Genomic DNA, 22,388 nt, shown 5'->3' on the forward strand with positions numbered 1-22,388 from the left:
TCTCAGGAGAAAATGTTTCTCCTGTCCGAATTTCAGAACTTGACACTGAAACTGCAACAAATATTCTGGAAATGAGATGCTAAAATATATCAATTAATTTATTGGAACATAGTATTAACGTTTGCGATATAATCACTGGTAAAAAAAGTTATAACAGTCTTATATAAATGGCTGTAACAATGTTTACTTAAAATTATGTGTATATTACATTTGAGAAATGTGTAAAACAGGTTAAAACCAACAATATATTAGGTGGAAAGTGGCCTAATTAAAACATGATATTCCATTTTTATGGAAATAAAAAAGAACATTTCAAAATTAATATCGATGGACCAGCATTAAAAAAATTCGTTTATACTAATATAATCATTTTGATGACAGAATATATTATACATAAATGTATTCATTAATTTACATAAAATTCTTCATTAATACAAGAGGTGAGCATTCAATTTTTACGATACTTCCTTGGGTACATTGAAGTTTCAAGTTTCAAAAAGCAACCACAATTTATGAGTAATATTAAAATATTTTTTGGGTCTGAGTAATGTTGGAACATTTTCTTTTAATTCTGAAAATGCTTGACTATTTTCTATGTATCAGTTTATACTCATTCAGACAAAATGCAAATAGTTTAAAAATGTTATTATTGAACATATTTTTCAATTTCAACATCCTTTATTTCAGAAAAGGAGGTTTTCAGTAATTTCTAGTGCCTAATAGAGCATCTCACAAACGAGAATTAACAGTATGTGTGAATTGAAACAGATTTTTGGGATTATATTTGTGACATTTATTAGTCATCAATACTTTTAATAAATTAAAAAAAAAACTGTTCTTTCATAGAAGAAATGATATAGATGCAGAACATTTTGTTATTTTTACTACTGAAAAAAATAAAATTTTTGTTGAAAGTTTTGTGTAACCATCATCGATATTATGTTATTGTCACATTTTCTTGTTCTGTCAAAACAACAAAAAATTTGATTATCAAAAAAAAACTGTGATAATAAATAGTTCTCTGATGAAAAAATGATCAATGATGTTAACACGGTTAGGCTCAATTGTTTCTGGGTCGCGTCAGCGATATGTTGAAAATCTCACTCAAAATGGAATTTATTTGGTTACAACCTAATGCTGCTGACTTGTTTTTTTTACACAAATATTTTCCAATAGAGTATTGTGTGAGAGTGTTTTTCTTTAAACTGCCAGCTAAGTAATAAATGAATAATTTAATTTTTTTCCAACTTCGAGAAGGTCAATGGTTGTGTCTTAAAAAAGAAATATCTTACAGAAGTTAGTTTAATATCGAACGAAAATAATTAAATAACTATAATAATGTGCTCTAAATTTATCAATATCCTCTATAGACTGAAAACTTCTAAAAACCCAATCTAAAGATTTTAAATGCCACATTTAACAGTGTCTTCAAGTTCACAAATTTGTTCATTCTCATTTCGGAGTCGTATCTGGGTAATTAACTGAAAAAATTTGAATTTTGTTATCTGAAAATGTATACATTGTTATTCCAGTAGCTGTAATACACTTAAAAATACCTAAATTTTAGTAATTTCTCCTGTGGCGACAAAATAGTTCAATTCTCTGTACTCAGAAAATGAAATTTACTGTATTGAATTTCTAGTTCCACTACTGGGGTCACCTAATCTATTTTGTTAGTGGAATATGAAATAGACATTATTTTGTACATAATCCAAAATAATATACCTTAGAATTAATGGCAATATGGCAATAAAGTTTGCTGCCAAGAATATGTATGTACATAAAATATCATTCAATGTCTTGTAATCTTGATGCGTGAGAGGCAAAATGTATTAGGGGCAGTTAGTAAGACAGTAGATTATATATTATATCAAATTGTTAATGGAATGCAATAACTGCTATACTTTGCTGTTCCTTTGATTTTTTTTAACATATTTTATGTCGCATAACACTGCCGGAAGCAAAAATTGTAATTATAGAAGGCAATATTCAAGAAGATTAGATGGTACATATAGTTAGTATGGCACTCTCAGTGGAATCAAAACCCTCATATAATAATTTACCTAATATCAAATTGATACAAATTCAAACACCCCAACCTCTGCTTAACACAACAACTCTTATATTATTTTAGATAAACATACGAATTTTAGTAGCACATTTTTCAGTGAGATACAAACTGTAGCTAAACACCCAATTTTATGTACAGTTTTAAACAATTACTTCGACCTCTTGAAAAAAAAACAGATAATGGAAAAAAAATTCCTTTCTTTCAACTTTTGAGCTAGCGAGCAAAAATACTTATTAAACTTTCAAAAAAATATATCACTTCCTATGTTGGACTAATTTTTTAACTTTTGTTGCCAGAACCTTCAAGTGTTATTATCACTAGGAGATTTGAAACCAAAACCTGCAGAAAGCTGTATCTCAATTTTCAACTAGAAAGCATACTGAATGGTAGATACGAGGCAAGTAAGTATCACGAATTGTTCAAATATAACAACAAAAATTTACAAACTGCTTAAAGGTGCAAAAGCTACAAAAACCTAAAACTGCCACCTTTCACCCGACGCAACATCAGATATGCTTACGTTTCTTTTTGTTGTTATTGTCCACCAAGGAAATCACACTACCATACTTGCTACTACATACCTCATAACGTCCATCATTACTGTATGTACAATTAAAGCTATTGGACGAAAAAATACTCCTAAAGTCAACAACATTCGCAGGAGATTCGAGACTAATGCTAGTTTCACAGGTTTGAGGAGATAAATCCAGGGTCGGATTCGAATTCGAGTTACTGCTATGATCCCAGTTTGGTCATGCAACATTGTAGAAATTGTTGAAACTCAACCTTACGCTCAATAATCTCAGATTCATGTTCATGCTTTTTGATAATAGTTCCAGAAAGTTTTTTACAATCACGTCATAAGTTTGAGCCGAAGTTTTAACTCTCAACTTTGTTGTGTTGAGAAACTGATGGAATGTTGCTCGCCGTAATTTGTTTGCCACCTCTTCCTCTGTGGTAGTGCCGAAACCTTGTTCTTCATTGACTTTGTTGTAGTACTGAGTATAGGCATCGTGTTCGTCAGAAGCCGCCTGGTAGAGAGCTTCTTGATGGGCTTCGAGGTTCACCACAAAATTGTAGATTGAAAGGAGGTGTGAGAATAATTGCTGAAAACAAAAAGTATTCGATACAAGGAAAACAAATGCTGAATGAAATTCGAAATAATCTATATCCCATTTTTATTAATTCTCATACTACTCATACTCATAATACTCATACTCTAGCAAAACACCAAGTGTGCTTCATTTTAAGAAATGTAATTTTATGCTATATTGAAATATTCAGGAATATATAAGGTGTCTCATGAAAAAAATAGTCTTCCTTCAATAACTAATGATATTTCCTTTGAAAAAATTAGTTTTTTAAACTATTGAATTCTAAGTAAAAAAGTGCTTTGGAAATGTCTTTACAGTTACAGCAACTTTTCGAAAACGCACATATTCGAAGAACATGCTGTAACTCAGAAATGATGAAGTTTGTCATGAAATTTGACCCTCAGACAGAGCCATCAGTTTTCATCTATGTAGTTTGAAAACAGGAGTTTCCTTTCAAAAGTGTTCAATTTGGCCCACTTTGTACATGAGGATATCTAATCTGAACTCATCATTTTAGTATTGTCCAATATCATTAGTAATTTTCACAAAAAAAAAATTCATTTACTCACCCGCGAATTCTCATCAAGCAAAACTCCCCTTTGTATCGAATTTAGAAATCCTGTATGGGCTGTAATGATATCGTCCAAACATTCAGCTTTGTTTACCTGATTCTGCATCTCAGCCCAAGAACATTCCAATACTTCAAATAGAAAATAATACTGTGTTTGATGTAGAAAATGAATCATTTTGCTGGTCAGAAGATGGATGAAGTGCATCACAGGTTTCAGCTCTACAACAATACTTGAATGAATACTAATTAAGAACTAATTGAATGATTCCAATTCACATTTGAAGATGTATGAAAAATATATCAAATCTATATATATATATATATCTATATATATATATATATATATATATATATATATATATATATATATATATATATATACATATATATATATATATATATATAAATATATATATATATATAATATATATATATATATATATATATATATATATGACTCCGTGCATATGTGTTGTTTCCTGCTTTCGGCAAACAAGTGTTGCCTATCTTTACACTTGTCCCCTCACTTTATGTGCTGCAGATCATATTATACTTTAAAAAAGATGAAAATTATTTGAGAAAAAAAAAAGATATACATAATTACTGTACAAGAAAAAGTGAAAGATTATATCAGCCATACTCACGATTAGGAGTTGGTCAAGACTCCCATGTATATCAAGGTATTAAATGTTATAACAATGAATTTTTAAAAAACAAGGTGTTCTACTCTCTTCAAGAATTTTTAAATTGTTGATGTTCATTGTATATTTTAATATTTTACTTATCAAAAATGTATATGTATAATCTTGTAAATTTTAATTACTTTCATGCTCTCTTTGTGACTAGTCCAATAAGTTTCATGTATTTACACTTTTTTTATGTTGTACATGCGAACTTTAGTGATGAATAAACTTCTATTCTATTCTTGGCTGCACCGCGCTGATGAGGCCAATAGCCAGAAACACGTGTCCGCGTTTGCCCCCCTTTTTGGAGTGTTATGTCCATTAATTGTTTATTTTTTGATTTGTATATATATATATATATATATTATATATATATATATATATATATATACATATATATAATATATATATATATATATATATATATATATATATATATATATATATATATATATATATATATATATATATGGTGAAATTTAAAATAAAAATTCGGTTGGTTGAGATGATATTTTCCTAAAAATACATTCCGATTACACTATCCAATAGGACTTTGTCTGAAAATTGCCCAGTGCCCAGTGCCCGGCCATTGAAGAAGAGGGAACATTAACTCCAACACCTAATAAAAGATGCACTTCTTGACATTTACGTCACTCATACACTTAACATCAGATACGTCACTTGCATATTTCCATTGTGAAAATTTTGGGATTTGATTTGTCAGATGATGGCGTGATGCATTGGACAATCTGTTGTGTGGTCCGCAGGTAGAATATATGTAAAAGTGACGTCATAGCCAGTCCATATTGTCATGTCTATGAAATTGCCTCAATCGTTTTTTCTGCATAAAGCAGTTGATCTTGACAACCCAGCTGATTTTAGGCTGACTGCCTTGCTACCTGCATTATCCAAAATGATTTTAAAAAAATGGCAAAATTGAGTAACATTCTTTCTTGAGAAAGAATATAATAAATTTATACCAGTTTGGGTTTCAATCCTCAAAAAGTACACAGCTTTAATTGCATTCCTAAAAAAACCTGTACATTATTCTTGAAAAAAAAAACTGTGGCGGTAGTGTTTTGTGACCTACACAGTAGGTTTACTGTGTAGATCACAGGCTGCTCCTCCGCAAGCTCGAAGTTTATGATTTACGTATTACTTTGGTTTGAGACGTATCCATTTGATTGGTGACAGAATGTCCTAACATATTGAATTTCATTGGAAGAACATTTGAAAAGGTGTTGTTCTACAAGGGTCTGTTTTGGATTCTGTGTTGTTTCTCATCTATGTCCATGTTGACATCAGTGGAAAATTCACATTTCTCACTCCTTTCACAACAATACCTTCCCAAATTTATCTGATCAAATCAGTGCTGACATAGGAAGGATGAAAGAATGGTACGATTTCAATTTTTCATCCTTCAACTTTGACAAAACAAATGTGATCTCGTCCTGATATGACATAATAGGGGGTTCACTTGGAAAATGAAAAAAAGAGTTGAAGAATAAACAATTTATCGCACTGAATGGGATCCTGCTACTAGTCATTTACATTTATGTAGATCCAGAAGATGTTTATGCAAGGGTATTGGGATTCATACTGTCCTTTGTGAAACAAACAGTGTGTTTACCCACACAATAAGCATATTTTGAGTTGATTTTAATTTTGAGACACAGCAAACAATTTGTGAGGTAGTATTACTAACATAAATTTGTGTGTAATAATTATATAAATTATCTCAATAGAAAAACTTTTCTTTCACAAAATTTCTTTTTTTAATGTACCTATTACCTTTTATACGCCTAAAAAGTTTAGCCATTGATATCTGCTGCCGCCTCATGTTAGCCAAGGCATATTCGGTCCTCTTAGCTTTCCACAAAGCCCCAAACAGACTCTGGTACATTGGCATCGTTTGCTGGAAAATGGTTCCGATGGGTCCATCCACAATATATACTAAAGTGAATACATCCCAACCTGTATCGCCTGAAGAGTGGCTCATAAAACTGACGTTCAGTCGTTTTAGGGTGTCTTCATCTTCATACTGGGCATTCGTAACCCTTATGGCTGATTCTAGTATGGCATTCAATGTATGAGTATAGATATGGGCTGCTGGTTTGTTCAATTCAGGTCTAAAAAAAAACTTAGTGAAAAAATATAATCCAACTGATCCAACCATTGAAGCTACCGTGTAGCAAAACGTGTTTTGAATTGAATTTATTGTGTGTTGTAAATTTTTTCTGCTCTATTGATAGGTTGATAACTAATGCTAAACGTATTGATATTATATCCAGAGTCTCTCTTAACAGTAGTGCTGGAAATTCTTCAAAGCCAGCAAAGTATAATTTTTTCTTTGATGTCGCGATAAGATTAACTAATAGCCGCAATGAACAGATTAATGTTACTTGATTTTTGGTAGTTACGAAAAGATAATAAAATTACATGAAAATATCATAAACAAAACAGGCGCTAAGCTGAGTAGAATCTGGTTTGTCATGAGACAGTTGAAACTGTGAAACTGGCAACACTCAGTTAGGGGTACCTAATTTCACAGTGCATTTCTCTAATCTTCCAAATCACTGTGACAATAAAAACACAAAAGAACTCCCTTTTTAAAAATAGTGCTTTACAAGCTTATTAGATTAACCATTGATCACAACTTTTACATATCCTATTCTAGGTGTCCTATGTTAAAATCACTCATAGAGTTGTTCAGTAGCAGAGTAGATCTTGCAGATCTGCAGTAGAATATTGGGAGTTTTATTTGTCAGAAAAGTTTTTAGTAAAATTACCTTATATTTTGTGGCTAGGTATATTTTTTATATACTCTTTTACATGTGAACTTTCTTCTATGTATTTTTATATATATAGACTAAATTCAAACTTTACATTGTTTTATGGCGAGTCCAATAACTTTTACATTCTTACTTACTTAAGTGACGAATAAACTTCTATTCTATTCTATTCCACTGTTCATTGTGGCTTCTTGATGAAGCCGATTAGCTTATATGATTAATGATCTTTCAGGTCATAATAGTGAAACTTTGCAAACCTGATTTAATTTGCAGTAGGGCAGGCACAAAGTATGCACTCTGCTGTTTCATCATTTTCCAAACAGAGATGGCATGCTGTGTTATTCGACATTTCAAGACTTAAACGACAGTGACCTATGAATAGGCCTATTAGACAACATGGTCTGCTATTTATTTGAAGGTGGTTGACAATGTTTTATGGTGCATTTCATTAGTTCGGACTTCCATTGTCTAATATGATATAAATTGATTTGAAATCCCTGAAAGAGTCTGTGAAAAAATTATTAAAAAAATTAAAAAAGATTAGCTGAAAAAAATGACAATTATAATAAGCAAAAAAACTGAAATTACAATGAAATAAAATACAAGCAACAACCAAAAAATAAAAAAAAAGAACTATAATACGAGATGAAATTAAAAAATTATAAACAAGAAATGAAAATTTAAAATTAAAAGAATCCAAACCAAATTTTTCATTTCTTGTTAATAATTTTTTAATTTCATCTCGTGTTGATAGTTATTTCTTTTTGTATTTTTTTTTTTTGTTGCTGCTTGTATTTTATTTCATTGTGATTTCACTTTTTTTTGCTTGATATAATTGTTATTTTTCTGCTAATCCTTTTTTAATTTTTTTACAGATTCTTTCAGAGATTTCAAATCAATTCATATCATATTAGACAATGGAAGTCCGAACTAATGAAATGCATGGTCTGCAGTAGTCTACCAATTGTTTGGTAACAATTCAAAAGATATTTAAATGCCTTGGAATGGATCAATCCAGGTAGATTATGGCAGGAGTCTGAAACTTTTTGCAGTGTTCAGTGTTTATTCGGCAAAGCCTAAAGTGGTCTGATGAAACCAATTGCAACACGCTCCCTTGCAAGGAAGTCAGCAAATTCATTACCTTCCAGACCAGTATGGCCAGGAATCCAGACCAAAAACGGTTTGTTGAATCTCCCTATTGAGGACAGTCTTTTTTGGCAGCTCAATACCAATTTAAATGTTATTCCATGAGTGATAGCCAAGAGCTTCCAAGCCGTTTGGTTTTCCGCAAATATTTTTACTAATTCATCAGTGAGGTTGGTTCTGATAATCTCTTAGCACAAACATCTCCTATTGATAAATGCTCGCATATGTTAGATTTAGGTCTCCAAAATATCATAATTTTGAAGGCGAAAAGTCCCCGAGAAGGACAATAAAAAAAGATAATATTTCTTCAATGCATCTTTCCTTCAAAGGGTTGATGAAAATAAAGGTTGTACTTCAATGATCAGTTTGGATACTCACACTAAAAGTTCTAGTAAATGCCTGATGAAATCACCTTGGCCCAAAAGTAGATATCTTCTCAAAGACTGTAAATGTTCATATAACTTATATTTATTTTTCAGAAGGTCCAATACTCGTAAAGACGTTTCCTGATAAACATTTTCCAAAGTTGCATGGAATTCTATACTCTGCTCAGGAGCGAACAGAGCTTCAGCTAAAAATAACAACCACACAATTAAAAGAAATAAATTTTATGTATTAACATTCATAGATTGAATATTTTTATCGGAATTCATTACAGTTCTTTCCTGAAGATGAATTTCTCATTTTTTACTAAAAAAAGGAAGACAACAAACCTGTAGTTGTTCTGAAAAGTTTCTGAAGTGCTTCTCTACCAGGTAGTTGACCCCCATCTTTGCATATCTGCCTCAAAAAATTGATGCTTTTTCCAGTAGCAAGTATCTTCTTTGCTTGGGACATTGTTATGAAGGAAGGAACCATGGCCTGCCTTACATGGTATTTATCATGCCACAATCTTTCAGCAGACGTTATTGTTTTAGCTTCGATGAAAAATTCATTGCAAGGATCATTTATTTCCCCGTCAAGTAGCCAACGAGACAGCATGATATACAAAGGTTTGCAAACTGCCTTAAGAACCCGTTCTGATACCTAAAGATGGCTTATTATAACAATCTATTTCACTAAGTGATATACATTTATAAAAAAGTCAATTTAATTTTTTAATTTTTTTATATAGCTCAGTATAATAATAGAGTTCAACAATTTTTAATAGGTAATAAAATCAAACTTGCGAAAACTGATAAAAACTATAAATTCACCTCCTGAGCACATTTTGATCCATGCTGCAAAAATCCGTGGATGGAAGTTATAAGTTCACCCCCCTTTTTGTCACTACACTGTTCAGCAATATATGCTAGCCATTCGAATCGGCTGTGATGATCATGCATCACAAACAAAGCTCTCTTCAAAGTTGTATCGGAGCGTTCAATTGAACCTTGTCGAGTTGCCTAAAAAAACCGTAATATATGAAATTCCTGAAGAGTTTGCTTACTTTAGTATAATAATTGAACATACATCAAAAGTGTTATAAGAACATAGGCTTTCATGGTCGGACAACAGTAGAATAATACAACCAGTAGGCTCTCTTACCACGGGATCAGCCTGAGTTGCCGGAGACCTTCAACCACTCTCAGGATGAGATTCTCATCCAAAGCGTTCAGTGCTGTAGTATCGAAGGATTCTACGGTACCACGGGCATCGGTACGCCTATGGTAAAAGAACGAAATTGGCTCTGCACTTCGTCACGAGGTCACCGAGAACATTGTGAATTTATGAATGAAAGTAGTGGGAGTGGACTTACTGGTTGATTTTTACTGTGGTCGGAGTCACAATTAAAGAGAACGAAATCCAGCCTATTACTATTTATATAATTTACAAAAACCCATGTGTCATGATATCATGTAAATGTAGTAATTAGGAAATATAATTGATGTTTAACTGTGTATGTGATGGAACTGGTCCATTTTAAAGTATTCAAAATCAAATAACACTTTATTATGAAATTTCACTTAATGGTTTACTAAACTTTTATGTATCTTGGCTAACGTCACTGTTGGACTTTCTCACACTAATGGCCTACCCTACATGCCTTATATGAACAAACTATTGAAAATATAAAGAAAAAAATTAGGTTTTTTTCTTTTTCATCCGAAACTCATATCTTATTTGTTACAAATGGACTACCTAATACAATAATGTTTATAATTTTTAATACTACTTACTCCAGCTTGCAGCAATGCAACAGTTTTATATAATATTCAGAGAGTTCATCGCTCACGGTAGCAATCAAAGCCTGACAAATTATTCCCCTTTGTTTTTCGTTATCCTCACAATACCTTTTCAACTGATTGTGTAAGAAGCTAATACCAGTCAATCTTTCGAGAATGCCTCGTTGGATGGGTGTCAATAGTTTACCAGCTTTGGGATCTATAGTAAATCCTAGGCCACCTGGTTCTTTCCTCAAGAATTTACCCTCTATACCTTGAAATGAATAAATGACATCTTGAAGAAGATCTTGTTCGGTTACGCTGGCCAGGTCTGAAAGAAAAAAACATACTCATCAGATAAATATAAATACTTTTTTTTATGATTTCTTAGAATACAAAACAAGAATGACGTTAATGAATAGATAATTAGATATTTGTCTCTTTAGGTTGTTTTTACAACATGAACACATTAAACAGTAGTCAGTTTCTGATTCAATGTTTTCAGGTAACAAGATGAATATTCAACATGTTACCTGGCTATTTAAATGTTACCTGGCTATTTAAAAACAATTTGGTTGTTATTACTTTTTGAGTATTCTCAGGAAATGGATCAAGAAGAAACATGAAAGAAAACCATTTTAAAGGAACTCCTGAAAAAAATAACTGAAGAACTACTTCAACACAACAGGAATCAACTTAATCTACATCTACCAACTACTACTATATGTTAAAACAAACTTAAATTTCTTCACGACACTGAGTCAGATATTATAATACCAGAAGTCACAGATTAACAGCAACAAAATATAGTTCTAAATTAATGGGAATAAAGGTGTTCAATGAATTGCCAGAAAATATTGAGAAGCTCATCCTGGTAGATTTTAAAAGAACTGTAAAACAAGTACTGCTGAATGAAGCCTTTTATATAATTGATGAATATTTCTCTGAAGGTTTTCAGCCCAAAAAAAATTTATATATATTTTTTTATTTGTTTTATCTCAACTGATTGTTAGAGTCAAACTTACTTTGTGGTGTGTACCACTCAAATTTTAGATTTAGTTTATTTATTTTCTTCTGTGTAAATTGCATTATTGTACAGTTGTTTTTTTCTAAATACCTGAAATTCACTGCCTAGACTTGTTATATCATACTTCATATGATCTAATAGAGAATCAATAAATACTTTACTTTACATATACAAGACAAACTAGCTTCTGTAATATTTTCTAAAGATTAAATTTCGGATATGCAGACATATGAATGAAAAACTAAATTGAAAAAATATTACTTGACCGGGATTCAAACTCGCATCGAGGTTTACATTATAAAGGACCACGCACATACCTTATATAAAATGGTTTTCGGTGAATTCTGCTGATTTTTTTGTATGAAGAACTTTTCAATGTCCAAATCAAAAGTCTCCATGCGCTTTAGCAATTCTTTCATAGGTCTTGTGTCTTTACAGCACCGTTTGCCAATAATTGCAGACGAATAAAGCCATAATCAGAAGAATGAAAAAATAATTTTTATAACACTATGAAAACTATTGTTTTCAAATTTTGAAAACAAATTTTGAAAAATAAAAGTTGTCAAAGTTCATCTAGTTTCAACGGGGCTTTCAAAACTATACAGTACTTGAGTTTTTTAATGAGCAAATGGCCTCACAATATGAATTAGAACAAAACGGAACATTAGGAAACATCATTTCGTGATTCTTGAAGCTCATTCAATAAAAGAAAAAAACTCATAGTATTTACATTTACCTACTCCGCTACACTACACTAATTTAAAAAAACTGGCTGTGAAAAAATATGAAACTACATAATGTGTTTTAGAAAACGTCACTGTCACTGAATAAATTAATGCCCGTTAGTTCAATGTAATGTATGAAAATTAAAATAATATGTTATCTTTACAAGAAAAAATTGAAATTGTGCTAATTTGTGGTGAAAACACATTGCATCGACAAGTGGCTGATATTTTTAACGCAAGACATCCTGGTAGACATGTACAGCAATCCACTGTAAGTAGGATTTTAAAAAATTTAAACTGACTGGTTCAGTTGAAAATACTTTTAAAAAACGTCATAATCCATCACGCAATAATGATGAGGTTCAGTTGGCTGTCTGCCTGGATGTTATCGAACAGGGAAAATCAAGTATTACCAATATTGTAGATAGAACTGGCGTTAAAAGAGAAAGCGTAAGAGCAATTTTACATAAAAATAAATTCAAACCCTACAAACCCAAATTTATAAATACCTTAAAGGAAAGAGATTTCGATGTTCGACTAGATTTCTCTTTCTGGTATCAAGGAGAAGTAGAATTAAACAGAAAATTTCCTTACAAAATCCTATGGACCGACGAAGCTACCTTCACATCGAACGGCGTAGTCAGTTCCCAGAATTGTAGGTGGTAGGCTCAGGAAAATCCTCATTTTGTGATAGAATGTCGGGACCAATATTCATTTAAAACAAATGTGTGGTGCGGTGTTTTAAATAATCAGGTAATGGGACCATTCTTTTTTAGACACAATTTAACTTCCCAGGATCATTTGCAATTTCTAAATAGTGAGATCAGTGATATAGTGGACAATATGCCGGTTGAAATAAGACACAGTATGTGGTATCAATGTAACGGGGCTCCTATTCATAGTTCAAGACAAGTCAAAGAGAAACTATTAGAAATGTTTAGGGGCAAAGTTATTGGGCGAAATATGGAGCAAATATGGCCGCCTAGGTCGCCAGATTTAACCCCACTAGATTTTTTCTTGTGTGGGTTACTTAAAACAAATCGTTTATAAACAAAGACCTTTTCGTGACGTGAATCACCTAGAAACTGTTATTAGAAACTCTATTTAAACATAAACCCTGTGAGTATCAGCAACTCAATAAAAGATGTATCAAGAAGGACAATTATCTGCATAGAACGCGATGGAAGACATACAGAAATGTAGTGTATTTAATGTCGTGAGTCTTTTTTTCGTGTTTTTTTGCTATTAGGTATAGGTACATGTTTATTTTCAGTTCCTTTTAATTAAGATTAAATTCCACTGTATTTTTTGTTAAAAAAACAATAAACACTCTAAGATATTGTTTCCTAATGTTCCGTTTTGTTCTAATTCATATTGTGAGGCCATTTGCTCATTAAAAAACTCAAGTACTGTATAGTTTGGAAAGCCCCGTTGAAACTAGATGAACTTTGCATCAAGTTTGACAACTTTTATTTTTCAAAATTTGTTTTTAACATCAAAGAGGCTCTTAAAATATTATTATATTACAAAAAAAGAAATTCGGTGACGAGTTTAGTTAAAATAAATGATTTAGTACAGGTGTGCTTAAATTTTGATAAGTAGAAAAAGCAGGAATGCGGAAAAATAGTGAAAATATAAAATACTTATTATGGGTTTGAAACTTGGTGTATGGGTATAAAATTACAAAAGAAAATGTTTTTATCCTTTGATATTTTTGGATATTTTGAAGAATAATGTCATTTTTCGATGTTTCTTTTTTTAAATGTCAATTTTGACAGGTTAAGGAAATCACCTATATAATAAGGATTACCTATATAATATATTTGTGAACTAATTAACATGGAGTTGAATGTATTGTTCCCGAGTGATTGAACCGAAACCAATATTTTCTGGGACGAATCTTTGTGCAAGTAATCTTCTCACATTTGAAATTGCCATAGTTGTGCATTGCTGAAAAGTATATTTGAAAATATCTTTCAAAAAGTCGTCGGAGAGCCCTTGTTTAAGTTTCCACAAAGAAGCCAGATCTTTTTTATAAATATATCTGTCTCCACTTTCCACTAGTACAGAATTGCAGTAGGTATAGATATTCCGGAACTGATCCTTATTCATTGGAATCATCAATTTGAATTCTTCATCTGTGAAACTCTCTTCATCCTGGTAATCCCATTGTGCCATGTTCTGTACATTCCCAAGTTTTTGCAAGAAAGCCACCAAGTTCCTTTTTTTTATTCTACATAATCGAAAATTGAAACTGCATCCCAGGAAGAATTTGTCTCAAGAAAAAGCCGTTCTCATCGAAGTAATGTATGCAAGCATGAGAAACATCCAGTGGTCTTCCATTACTGCCCTATTACAATTCAGGCATAGTCTTGTGAAGTTGTCAATGGGAATATCTGGTGGTCCTGATTCTTCACTTTGTTGTATAGCAATCTCCCGTTTTTCTTCATTATTCACCACATCTAATTTTGCCATTCGTTATATATGGATAATATTGTTGTATATGAAACAATGTCTTTGATTTTGAATAAAAGCTAGCAGAGAGGTATAAAATATCAAATAAACAGGCAAAAGATTAAAACTTTAGAAAAATCTTTTATTTACCATGTATACATTACATGAGTACAGACATTACTAATGATGTCATCATGACAACCAATAGACAACTAACTTGATCAAAAAAACATGATACCGATTGAAATATTAGTTCAGTAGCGGATGAAGTAGATAAAACTATGTGACAATATAGGAATGCGATTATGAAATGGTTGGTAAAATTATATGATGAATAAAAACCAATGTAGGATTATGATGAATACATTATTCCGTAAAGGAATGATAGGACAATTGAAAAAATGATGAAACACTGCTTATTTGTGACAGATTCTAGTTTTCATTTTCTCACACGCTATTTTGCCGACTTTGAGCCGTTTTTCTCGAAGACTGTCCGTTATTTTCCGTTGTGCCCACCAAGACATTCGATCGGGACGTTGAAAAGTACGTCTCAACAATGTTATTCTTCTATAAATCTTGCTACAAGTTTTTTCGTATATATTCATAGTGTTGTAACTTGCAACTTCATCAATATACTCATTTTTTTACTTCCATTGTTATTCGACGTATCAGCCCCTATACCGTATGACACAGAATCATGTAGCCAAGCGGTTCGGCGTGGGTGCTTTGTTCACTCACTGCCGTGTTGGTCGGTGGTTCAAGCCCTAGTCTGAACGATCGATCTTCACTTGCTATCGTCCAACCCGTGTTGGAAATCACACGTTAAAAGGTAAGACCTCGTTAATCCTTAGCTCGCACAAGTTTCACTTCTGAGGGTTGTCGTTCGTAGGGATGCGACAGCTGGTTAACGGAAAAACAGATTTTAAACAGATTGAAACAGATTTTTTCTTCTTTATTTCTTTAGCAATATTTCTGAAATTTGGAACATTGAATATGCTCACTAGACGGCACTTTTTGACATATTTGTAAAACAGTTTTTCCGGAAATGAGAATAACTTTATAATTTTTAATGGGTTAGATTAAGTTAGGTCCAAAGTGAGTGGGTCTATTCGACCCCCTCAACTGCAACCCGTAAGGGTTTATTGTGGCTCACACCTATTCAAACTCGACCAAATAAACCTAGCTTCTTGACGAAGCCGATTAGTTTATATAGTGAGAGTGATCTTTCTGAAAACCTGATTCGGTCAGCAGAGGGGCAGGTATAAAGTATATGCTCTGCTGTTTCATCATTTTCCAAACAGAGGCGCCTGTCTTCCGACAGGCCGAGACTCTGCATATGATGTTTCAGACGACAGTGACCTGTAAGGAGGCCTGTTTGACATCGTAGTTCATTCCTACTGTAGTCCGAAAACTGTTTGGATTCAAGCTTCGAAGGGTGAATGAACACCTTAGAGGGAGCCAATCCTGAAAGATTTTGGCAGGTCTCTAAATCTTCTTGCCATCCAGGTGTTCAACCTAAAGCAATGCCAATGACAGGTTCTGATCCAATGAAGCTACTTGCAGCACCCTTCTTTGCAAAGGAGTCAGCAGCCTCATTGCCATCTAGGCCAGTGTGGCCATGAATCCAGACCACAGACAATTTGTTAACTCTTCTCATTAATGAGATCCGTTGGTAATTCGTTACCAATTTAGACGTTGCTCGGTAGGAGCCAACGATAAATTATGAAAAAAGCACCAAAATTGTATTAAGACATGATTTTTATTCATGTAACGTTCTGTCAAGAAAACTATAAAAAACATGAGTGTAAGTATAATCAATACTTATCTTATTCTTGATAAATAAAATAAACATAGGTGTTTATAATTTTTTTTCATGGGCAGTCCGAATTTCTACTTATTAAAAAAGTATTATCGTTTCGAAACTATACAACACTATTATTTATTCTCACATCAAATATTTTCAGAATTTATAATATAGGAACATGAAGCGAGATTGCGTCTGCATGGCATAATTTGATTGGCTTTCTATTAAGAGAAAGTCCTGAAGTGTCTGACTGGGGATTCCCCGCGATAGTAGCGTAATGCCAAGTAATAATATAGTTCATCAGAAAAAGAAATATATCCACAAATTTTTCATTCACATGCTTTTGCGCTCCGAAGAGTGGAATATATTTACGTTGAGAATTTTCTGATGTATTATTTATAAAAAGAAAATAATGACGTGTACTTTAGAATTTTCCACACTTTTTTAAAATTTATTTTCGACTTTGCACTGCGACTTTTTAAATTACACATTTGCAAAGCACTATTAGTACCAAGCAAGCTCAATCAAAACTATGTTAGGCAAATAAATCAGACATCGTTCATTCAGAACATTACCAGTTGAATAAATATACTTTGCTTCATAGCACCAACTTGAAGAAAATATAACATTCAATGTTGAAAATGAAATATTCTTCATAAACATTATTTGTCAGATTTGTTAAATGAATCAACAAAAAATTGTTCCCACAAAAAACCTAGAATATGAAAATATATCAGATTTGATGTGATTGTAATAATAATATATTTATTTCAAATAGGCATCCTAATATACAATAACATTTTAAAATTGGATGAACAAAGTCACAGCCCAACTTCATAACACTAAAAGGTGTATGCTCGGAATAATCCAAGCATTCAATAAATAGAAAAAATAACAATGTACATTACAAATACTAGATATATATGTTATTATAATATCAACGTTAATGTGGATGTTGTATCTTCAAATGACTAGTAAGTTCTTTTTTGAATGTCATAATAGATTCATTTTGTTTTATCTCAAGCGGGAGGTTATTGTAGTCCAATACTTCTTTATGGAATACGGAGTTCCTGGGTCGTGTAAAGTTCAAACGTGGTACATTTAAACTAGAAATCCCCCTAGTGGGGTAATTATGAATTTGGTGATGGAAAACAAAAAATTGGTCAAAATATGAGGGTGATTTACCGGACAATATTTTGAAGATAAATACCATAGTAAGATAGAACAGACAGTCTTTCACAGAAAGCCAATCCAGAACTTCCAACATTGTTGTAGTTGGCATATTTATATCTTGAAATTAGGCGCATGACTCTATTCTGTAGTTTTTGCAATGTCGACAAACAATTTGTATCAAGTTGTGATAGTAAAGTAGCACAGTAATCGAAATGTGGTTGAATGATTGATTTGAAAACTGTAATGGAAGTCTGAAACGGTAAGCAACTTATACTAATTCAGACACCAGCGAGGACTACTAATTATGGCGGATAATGACACAACCGACTTGTGATGTCAATGACTTCCGAGAAAACATTTTGTATGATGTAAAAATCTGTTGAAATTTGAGTAAAAGTATTGCAGTATAAACATTTTTATTTGAAGAAGAGAGTGAACATGTATCTTTGAAATGATGAATAGAAGGGTTTTTGTCAACATTTGAACGAAAATAGCCATACATGCAAGAAAGCCCATTACAAGTGTTCACCAGGAAAGTGAATATTTTTCAGATGATAATGGTACAGGGGGAATTATCAAATCATTGTTTATGAATATTTTTTGAAAATTTATCAACTGATCATTCTCTCACAAAAAGTGACAAGTCAGGATAAATTATATCAAAATATAATATATAATAATTTGGTCAGATGGTGTGGGTTAGTGCGAGAAGCTAATTCTACTCATTGAATCAACAACAATCGTGAAATTGATCCCTACTTTAAGATGGTGGGTGTTTCAATTTTTTTGGGTTGTTACTTGTATGAAGACTGCAGGTGGTTATTGGAGAAAGCCTATTCAACTCTTTAAACCCATTTTACATGCTATTATAACCTGAACTTACTTGACAGCCTTGAAGATGTGGGAATATCATTTTTTGACCAGCACATAGAAGATACTGTTGTAGATTGTGAGTGAACTCTTGTAGCCGCCAATGCAGTAGAATGGGAATTGTTATTAACTTTTTTCTTATCCCTACTGTCATATAGGTGCCGTACACTTTCATGACTATTAGAACTAGCAATGCCTAATTGAGATTTCAATCTTGGTAGTTCTTTTGACACCAAATTGAAAGGCAATACTTCATCTTTTACTTTTTTTCTTGAATCCTGTGATAGATGAAACAGAAAACTCAAAGAGGCCCACCTGTGTTGAAGATTACTCTGAAAAAGTTTCACAAAGATAATAATAATACTTCATTTTGGGTGACTTGTAACCTACTGAATCACAAATTTTGGAGTATAAAACTTCAAAATTATCTAGTTTTTCTTTAGATTGTGAAGACAAATAATGCCGAATCTGGGTAACAATGTATTCTTCGCTTGCAGTCTGCGGAACCGTCGGTGTTGAGGAAGATAAGGAGAGGAATTTGAAAGCTGTTTTACACAATTTGGATGCTACAACTGAAAAAGCATTTCAAAATGCATTGGTTTCACAGTTAACTTCATGTTGTACCTTGATCGTTTTTAGATAGGTTATTACATAGCTTCAGAATTAAATCTGATACGCCAGGTGCTTCTATATTATCTCCTAGATCCATTTCAACTCTTTTTTTAAAAATCTGAAGAAAATTTCATTACTATTTGTTGACTATTTACAAACGTCAATTTGAAATTACATTGACAACATGACAAATGACGAAATGACCAGTAGCATTTGATAGATCAACAATCCGTGCGTTCCAATAAACGCTCATAACGATCGAAATGCTCCTTTATAGTGCGTTCCACTAAGCGTTCACAACGACCACTTTCACGACCGTAGTTTTTCCGTTCCACTTGCTTGCGAGCATTACTATCGTAAACTCAAGTAGAATGAATTATGGAGCGTTTTGAGTGTTTATGTAAACATTACAAACGGCGAGGTTAATATTTGTTGATACGTCGCCATAATGCTCCAGGAACTAGTTTACCTAGTTCTGATGAAGAGTGAAATACAACTTTGCAAAACTATAATAGTGAAAACAGAAACTTACGCCACGAATTGTTGATTATAAAATGTAATTTATCGTTATTCAGAAGAAAAACTCAAAAGTCATTTTTGGTATACGATTTTTTATCACTATAGATTTTAAAAATGTCATGTGTAATTGCACACCTAGATTATACCCTGAATCTATGCTACTCTTAAATTTCTTGTCGCTATCTTTAAGCTTTAAATGTCATATTTCCAAAACAATTTCAAAAATTGCGCCGATATATTTTCAACGTCCTTTTTGACCCACCTCTTAAGATGGGTCGTTGTGAGCGAACACCAACGATTATGGACATACAGGATTGCTTACTTACATATATCGCCACGTTAAACAAGCGCCGAGCAGATGTGACGTAACACTGGTGACACTTTTAGTAACTGCCATGAGACTGTTATTTTAACATTTTTTGAGGATTATTTTCGGACAGTATTACATTGTTTTTGTTTATTTTGAATTAATTTTTATTTAACAATACCAATTAGGTTTCTGAAACATTGAGTTTGTTATTGTGAAAGTCGTACTTTTTGTACTTTTGGACATTTTTTAAACTGGTGTAACGAGTAGACGCCATATAAGACTCTGTTATTTTCTTCCGTTTTGAGATTTGTTTTTTGCCATTGGGGAACTTTTTTTGTTTTTTGAACTGGAAATATTTACATTTTGGTAAGTAATAGCAATAATTGTTTAACCATTAAATAACCATTTTTAGTTAAAATGCCTGGCGGTATTTGTGCAGTGTCAACTTGCAAAAGCAATCAGTTGACTTTAAAGAAATAACAGAGGACTCTTGAGAATATATTGCTGGATACTTTGCTAAAAAGCATAAAAATGATCCACCTGGTTTGGGCGATTATACTTATAAAATAAAAGCAGAAGAAGCAAAATTAATTTTGAATTTTGCAAACTGAGAACAATTATCAGAATGAAATATAATAACTCAAAGGCTGACGAAAATAGGTCACTTGAAAGAAAAAATTCAAACAATTCTAATAATGGAAACAAATCGAAAATTAAATATAGTAATACATTAGTGCTTTAAATTAATTTTTCTACATTTATGCAAAAAATCAATTCAAATATATTTAGTGGATAAAGAAGTTCCTTTTTGCTCCAATGTAGTATTATAATATATTATTGTAGATTCATCAATTTCATCATTTATCGAACAAAGTTAAATTATTTTATCTCAATTTCTCATTCTCTTATGAAAAATAAAAACCATAATATGTATTTTCTGTCAGATAATTAAAAAAAGTTGTAACACCTATAAACAATTTATTACTTTTATATATTTTTTATTATTAAGGGTTTATTATAAAAGATGGAATAAAAAGTTATGGAACATTTTTTTAGATAATACTATTATCTAAAACAAAGTTCATTACAACATTTTTGTGGGAGTTACAGTTTTCAAGAAAATAATAAAAAACTTATGAAACCTCTTACTCCCATTTATATTAAGTGTTTAATCCTATATAAAAATAATATTTTAATAAGGGATTTACATGAAATTTGTTTATTTTAATTTAAAAGGGCAGTACCGAATCAATCCAGTCACCACTGTTACGTCACGAGATCACGTGACGTGTCTAACAAAATCGCAAAAGTAACCAACCCTGTATGTCCATAATCGTTGAGCGAACACAACGACCGCGGACGTCTAAGGCTGCGGACACAACGGAGCGCCGACCACCATCGCTCCGACCATAGCATCGCACCATAGCACCCTCGACCCTCGCTCCGACCCACGCGCCTAGTGGTCACATCGAGGCGCTGAGCATTGCATTTTTGCACCAGTTTGGTGTGAGCAAGCGTCGCATAAACATGGATTTCTCGATATCCTCTTCATCAGATGAAGAAGATATTATTCTGAATTCTAGTGCTAAAAAATTGTACCTATATCAAAGGTATCTAAATACGATAATACATCCCCTAAACAAAAAACGCATGTCGTATGTAGAATTTCATCGTCTGTATGAAGATTTACGAAAAGACCCTGTCCGTTTTTTTGACTACATGAGAATGAAAATAGAAACTTTTGAATATATTTTAAACGAATTTGGAGATAAACTAAAGAAAAATTACCAAAATTGCCATTGTCAACCATTTGGATCTAAAGAAAGACTCATGATAACTTTAAGGTAAGTTAATACAAAATATTTATTTAAACACCCAAATATACTGAACAACATTTTTTTTTATTACAAATATATAAAACAAAGTGTTAAACATTTTTTTAGCAAAAATATATGAAATTTAACGTTAAACATTTCTTTAAACGTTTTTTCTAATACGAATATATGAAAACATTTTAATTTTCAAAATGAATATTAGGTCTAGGATTGCTGTACTCTGCTGGGTATGTTGCTCGGTTGCCAAGGTTGTAGAATTCATTTTGTGGAAAATAAGCCAAATGAGTTGATGAATGACTTGATGTTGAAAGTTTATTTTGTTGAAATGGTAAACCTGTGAAATGAGGTTCCGTAGAGGATTGTATCTTGTTTTTTTTGTTGTTTCTTGGTGTTGTTCTATTACTTGCGTCTGTTGTTCACTAGATGATTGTGCATTATTTCCTTGTGTTTGTGGTAGGTATTTCTGTACAAGTTGAAGTACACTTATTCGAAATTGCATTTCGGAACTTGCATCAAATGTTTTTACATGCGGCAAAATGCTATTAAAAATGACTCGTC

The 22,388-nt window shown here is 32.1% G+C and overlaps 1 protein-coding gene across 1 annotated transcript; it reads right to left on the reverse strand.

The window, feature by feature from the left end:
- Nucleotides 1-85: 85 nt before the first annotated feature.
- Grip91 (gamma-tubulin complex component 3) lies at nucleotides 86-19,353 on the reverse strand. Its single transcript, XM_023164029.2, is given in 11 exon segments — nucleotides 86-3,177; nucleotides 3,735-3,955; nucleotides 6,211-6,548; nucleotides 8,736-8,928; nucleotides 9,071-9,383; nucleotides 9,554-9,742; nucleotides 10,517-10,546; nucleotides 10,549-10,832; nucleotides 18,568-18,886; nucleotides 18,945-19,126; nucleotides 19,179-19,353. Coding segments are annotated over 11 exon segments (2,508 nt in total). The 5' UTR covers nucleotides 19,264-19,353; the 3' UTR covers nucleotides 86-2,823.
- Nucleotides 19,354-22,388: the final 3,035 nt, after the last annotated feature.

The sequence above is a fragment of the Leptinotarsa decemlineata genome, unplaced genomic scaffold (assembly GCF_025532065.1).
Source record: "Leptinotarsa decemlineata unplaced genomic scaffold, Ldec_3_MD MMD2_tig00000505_RagTag_RagTag, whole genome shotgun sequence".
In the NCBI taxonomy this organism is placed as follows: domain Eukaryota; kingdom Metazoa; phylum Arthropoda; class Insecta; order Coleoptera; family Chrysomelidae; genus Leptinotarsa; species Leptinotarsa decemlineata.